Genomic DNA, 5,352 nt, shown 5'->3' with positions numbered 1-5,352 from the left:
TTCTTTCTTCTTGCGGAAGATATACAACGGGGAAAAAAATTAAAAATTAAAAAATTAAAAAAAGGTTAATAATGCAAACAAAAGGGGTATTTTGGAGGGTTTCTCTTAATAATTTTACATGGTGTCTTTCTCCTTTCTTTTCTTTTTCCCGTATTTGTTGCAGAAAATTAATCAATCATTCCTCTTTTATTAGTTATTAGATGCTTTCTTGTAACTTTGGTATTTCTTGAAACTTCTTACTATATTTCTCACCAGTTACACAAGCAGGTTCGTGCCTGAACAGTGTAGTAAAGAAATTTTATATGGCAAAGTCTCTTATCATCCTAACTATATATATATACGCCATACCAACCTTTCTGCCATAATACCTTAATATTTCAAATATCCAGAGGGAGTAACCTCTCAATTTAAAGCTTCAATTATATTCTTGATTTTTCACATTTCTATATCCACCTCTACCATATATATCCACAAACCTCTTTTAATCTAAACTTTCAAAAATATCTATATTAGATTTCCCTCTTTCTTTCTTTCTCTCTCTGCCTTTTGCACACTTTGCTCTGCCTTCATCGTTCACTTCCCAAAAACACTACCAAATTCATGGGTCTTAGAGACATTGGTGCTTCACTGCCCCCAGGGTTTCGCTTTTATCCCAGTGATGAGGAGTTGGTCCTTCATTACCTCTACAAAAAGGTCACAAATGAGGAAATTCTCAAGGGTACCCTCATGGAAATCGACTTGCACACATGCGAGCCATGGCAACTTCCAGGTATAAATCATATATATACACATCTTCTTATTAATTTACACAATTATTCACAAATCATGCTTTTCTTCAACATGCATGGAGTTATGTGATTGTATTAGTAGGATCATAACAATGTTTACTTCACATTCGCTAACCAGAGCCTATATACTTCACCTTGTTTGCTCATAAACATGCTGTTTCTAGCTTCAGTTCTGACTCAAAAAATCCCTCTTCAAAGCTTGGCTTTCTTTTTTTTTGTTAACAAATATGATCAAAACAATTCAAGAAATTAACATAGTTGATAGAGGAACATGTCTGGAGTATATAGTAATAACAAAGTAGAAGATCTTTGCCTCGAGAAGAGGCAAAACTGAGAAGACAACAAAACTGAATGGATAAGAGTTTGAGGAGGCTGTGTTACAGTTATGTTATTCGAGTAATAGTTTATTCAGTTCTTCAATGATTAAGGCAGCGACAACTCGATAAATATTGTCTCTGTCAGTATATAAATAATTATTTCTATTCGTTATAGGAATACATAATCTACCACAACTTGATTTCTGTATTCAAATGCATCATCAACTTGTTTTTCAGAATTTTTAAAACTATTTTACATATATATATTCATAATTTTTTTTTTTCTTTTCGCATCACTTATGGTTTCTTTGAACTGTATATACCCAAGGGGATGGGTGTGAAATCATCTTTTGTTGACAAACATATGACTATGTGTGCCTTTATAATTGCTTTTGTCCTTTTGAAGTTTGTACATAGTTGTTTTTTGCTGTAAGCGCGTCACAAGCACGTTCAATTTTTATATCGTAAATAAATCTATATGAAGATCATAACGAAGACTTTTGTCTGCCTGCTATGCAGATTCTATATTCCTTTTTTCTTTAATCCTTTTTATTCCCTTACAACCCATTTCCCATCATTTTCTTTCTTCCTCAGTCAAAACATTTTCACCAAACAGTCTATTTCCACGGTTAATTAATTCTTCCACAGTACAATAAATAGTGTTTTTCATCACTCGGTTAGTTATTATTTTTGTCTTTTTTGTACATTTTACACCAAGATGGATATACCCTTCTGAAGTACAAGAACAATTAATACTCCACCTTTTTTTTTTGTCCCTCGGTTATTTTGGGAAATCTGTTTTTGGTTTCAAAACAAATGTGATTTACATGCATGTCCTATATCTATACATGAGGGTCCTTCTCATGTGTGCAAATATCGTCTCTATTGCATGGTTAGTTACACCACCAGCAGCAAAACCGTTGAGACCAAACATTGTTCGCTGCTCTGCATGAATGTCCATAAATACACAGATGCACATGCGCCACAGCACTATTATTTGTTTCATATGCAAATGTTTTGGCTTCTTGCTCATCATGAGCCCCTCGATTAGATAAATATAACTATAGCAACATTCATTTAGTACTTTTGATGTTCTTGCAATAAAAGCACAATATCAATCTTGAATAACACAACAAATCCACCATTTTTATAACATAAAAAAAAAATGCACTTACAACTAGTGAAATCATATTTTTTATCGATCACCTACTATTTTACTATATATTGATGTTTGGTTCTATATATTTAACATACTGTGTGTTTGGTTCGTTCATCTTTCACCCGATCATGTTTTCCAAAGTTATGTTTATCGAGAAATAAGAAAATATTACTAATTAAACCTCTGCTTACAGCCAATGCAACTTGTTTTTTTATCAACAAACAATTATATATATATATATATATATATATATATATATATATATATATATATATATATATATATATATATATATATATATAATGTAATTATTTGCCCTCTACATGGATTGATTGGTCTTATTCATGCTTGTATGATTATCATTTCAATCATCTCCACACATCTATAGATAATTAACGTTTGAAATATCTATTCACCAGAAAAATAATTGTTTACCTTCTAAAATTTCTCCATGCTGTTCATAAAAAAATAAACGATTATTTTTCTCACAATAAAACAAACAAAACATCTATATATTTGTTGAAATAATTCAATTATTTATGTCAATTATATATTGCATTGATATTATGTTTTTTTTAAAATTGAAACAAAAAAGTTAGATTCTAAACATTTTAAGCCTAGAGATTAACTTGCTTACGCGAGAGAAAGTGTATAGATTTTCTAGTTTATGAGAGAGGAAATATTTTGAGTGTATAGATTGACAAACTAAATGATTTAAGAATATTCGAAAACATTGAATTCGTATCTCTGATCACTTCACTTTTGTTGGCCATGATTATTTACTATTTAAGCGACTTTGTCAATTGTGAAGATTCTTATGCATATTATACAATTTTAAAATAAAAATAATTCTTACGATGAATATACAGTACATAATATAATGGTGACTGAATACACACACTAAAAGGAAAGATTACAGCACCTTTTGTTGTTTTTACGTAATCATATAGTCCACAAATTAATGTGAAGTAAAAAGGGGTAAAAAGAAGGTAAAAAGCAGTGTGAGAAACCTCAGAGGCTACGCAATCACATATACATGGTATAATTAAGCAAATTAAAACTACGTGTTTAGGTAATGTTTATCTGATTGGATTGAAAATCGAAAATGGTATGTGATTTATGCTAGGTGACATGTGATGGTGATTACACAGAAGACCTAATTATTATGGTGATAATACTAATAATTATATTTGTTGAAGACAATTAATATTGTACATAATGATAGTACATATCTATATATCTATATATCTATAAACCTATGCGTTTTGATGGTATTATATATACCTACCTTAGTCATGCTTTGTCCATTTGCTACCAAAAACTGACCCATCATGTGTTCATGCATGCGTGCTCTACAGAGGTGGCTAAGCTTAACGCAAACGAATGGTACTTCTTCAGCTTTCGTGATCGCAAATATGCAACCGGCTACCGGACCAATCGCGCAACGACATCTGGGTATTGGAAAGCCACGGGAAAGGATCGTACGGTGTTCGACCCCTCCACGCGTGAGGTTGTAGGGATGAGGAAGACTTTGGTGTTCTACAGGAACAGGGCCCCGAATGGCATCAAAACGTGTTGGATCATGCACGAGTTTCGGTTGGAGACGCCACATATGCCCCCTAAGGTTCGTTTTCGTTTTCACTTTCATTTCACCTCTCCTAGTATACATGCCTCCATTTTCAAACGTCCAATGAATGTTAATCAAGATTAGGTCATGGAAAGCTAATGATTGTAGTTTAGCTTTGAATTAAGATTTAACAAGGTTGTATATGAATATTGTGTTGATGTATATGAAAGGATTGAATTGGATAGAATAGAATATATTCGTTAATAGAAGGTTGTCTTTGGCGCGTGATATTAAGATTGTTTAAGCGTGTGTTCTTGGTAATTAGGTGAAAATTGTTTGTTGATTGCAGGAGGACTGGGTTTTGTGTAGAGTGTTTCACAAAGGCAAATCAGACAACAGTGCCAAACTAAACTCACAACTCATGTATGAGAACACAGTTCCATCCCTAACTCTGGCTTCGTCATCTCCAACCAACCAAACCATTGGGTATAACCAACTTCCCCATTTCTCTTCCTCAATCACACCCCATCACAATCATCATCATCATCATCATCATCATCAAAATCAAAATCAAAGCCAAACCCAAAACAACAACTCCTTCATGGGCCTCCTTCACTTTTCTAGGGAAACAAATGCAAACTCTAGCACCATCACTCAGATAAGTCCCAAATGTGATGATGGGTATGGGTTTCTATGGGACATGGAGATCGAAGAAAATAGCTTCCATGATGGCGTGGCCTCCAACATGGTCGACGGAATGAGATTCGAGGTTGATAATAATAGTGTGGTCTTGTTATGAAAAACCAGAAACAAAAAAAAAAAAATGAAATGTGTACATATTATATATACCTATATCTTGTGGTTCATATATCGTAAGTTACGGAAAATTGTTGGTGTGATGTGATAATGGTGTTTAGCTTTAGGGGGCAAGTCACGTGATTGGATTGGGATCGGTTCTTCCATATGGTTGGGGCCACTGTTCAAGTGTTATATATATACCAGTGTTGTTAATTAGGTTTTTTCGTATTAATATTATTATTTTTTGGGTGGGAAAGGTTATTTATATATACATTTAGCATTTGTAGATGGAGATAGTGATACTTTAATATATGTACCATTTGTTAATTTATAATTAATATATTATTACTGTTCACTATATCATTATATTGCTCTCTTTCTAGATTATTTCTTTTGTGTGTTTTTGTTTTTGTTTTCTGCAAAGGATAGTTTTGGTTTACTCAATTCTCTCCTCTCAAATTACAAAATTTTATGAAAATAGGTGCAATTTTATTTATAAATTATTGGGATGAGTAGATTTCGGAAAGATGAATTATGCAGGTAGACCGAATTCGGAAAACGATTTTAAAACGAAGAATTTTTTTTCAATTTTCTTTATAATTTTAGAATAAGTCTTCCTAAAGGTGGCAATTTTTTTTTTTTTTTTACTCACTAACACAATTTTCATGCAAATCAAAATTTCAAGGTAAACTAATATATTTGAAGTCGCAAATATTCTTGATA

The 5,352-nt window shown here is 32.4% G+C and overlaps 1 protein-coding gene across 1 annotated transcript; it reads left to right on the top strand.

The window, feature by feature from the left end:
* The first annotated feature begins 347 nt into the window (after positions 1 to 347).
* Positions 348 to 4,992, top strand: LOC114189778 (protein CUP-SHAPED COTYLEDON 3-like). Its single transcript, XM_028078465.2, has 3 exons — positions 348 to 769; positions 3,623 to 3,888; positions 4,181 to 4,992. The coding sequence occupies exons 1-3, from the start codon at positions 601 to 603 to the stop codon at positions 4,628 to 4,630; spliced, it is 885 nt and encodes a 294-aa protein (XP_027934266.2). The 5' UTR covers positions 348 to 600; the 3' UTR covers positions 4,631 to 4,992.
* The last annotated feature ends 360 nt before the right edge of the window (positions 4,993 to 5,352 follow it).

Source organism: Vigna unguiculata, chromosome 7 (genome assembly GCF_037176805.1).
Source record: "Vigna unguiculata cultivar grain cowpea cultivar isolate G323 ecotype 2 chromosome 7, ASM3717680v1, whole genome shotgun sequence".
NCBI lineage: Eukaryota > Viridiplantae > Streptophyta > Magnoliopsida > Fabales > Fabaceae > Vigna > Vigna unguiculata.
Note: the sequence above shows the minus strand (reverse complement) of the source record. Positions and strands in the feature narration are given on the sequence as shown.

Excerpts from the sequence above, each read along its gene's own strand:
- LOC114189778 (XM_028078465.2), top strand. The coding sequence starts at position 601 with ATGGGTCTTAGAGACATTGGTGCTTCACTGCCCCCAGGGTTTCGCTTT. Across the intron at positions 770-3,622 it reads CGAGCCATGGCAACTTCCAG|AGGTGGCTAAGCTTAACGCA; the intron begins GTATAAATCATA and ends CGTGCTCTACAG. Across the intron at positions 3,889-4,180 it reads CGCCACATATGCCCCCTAAG|GAGGACTGGGTTTTGTGTAG; the intron begins GTTCGTTTTCGT and ends TGTTGATTGCAG.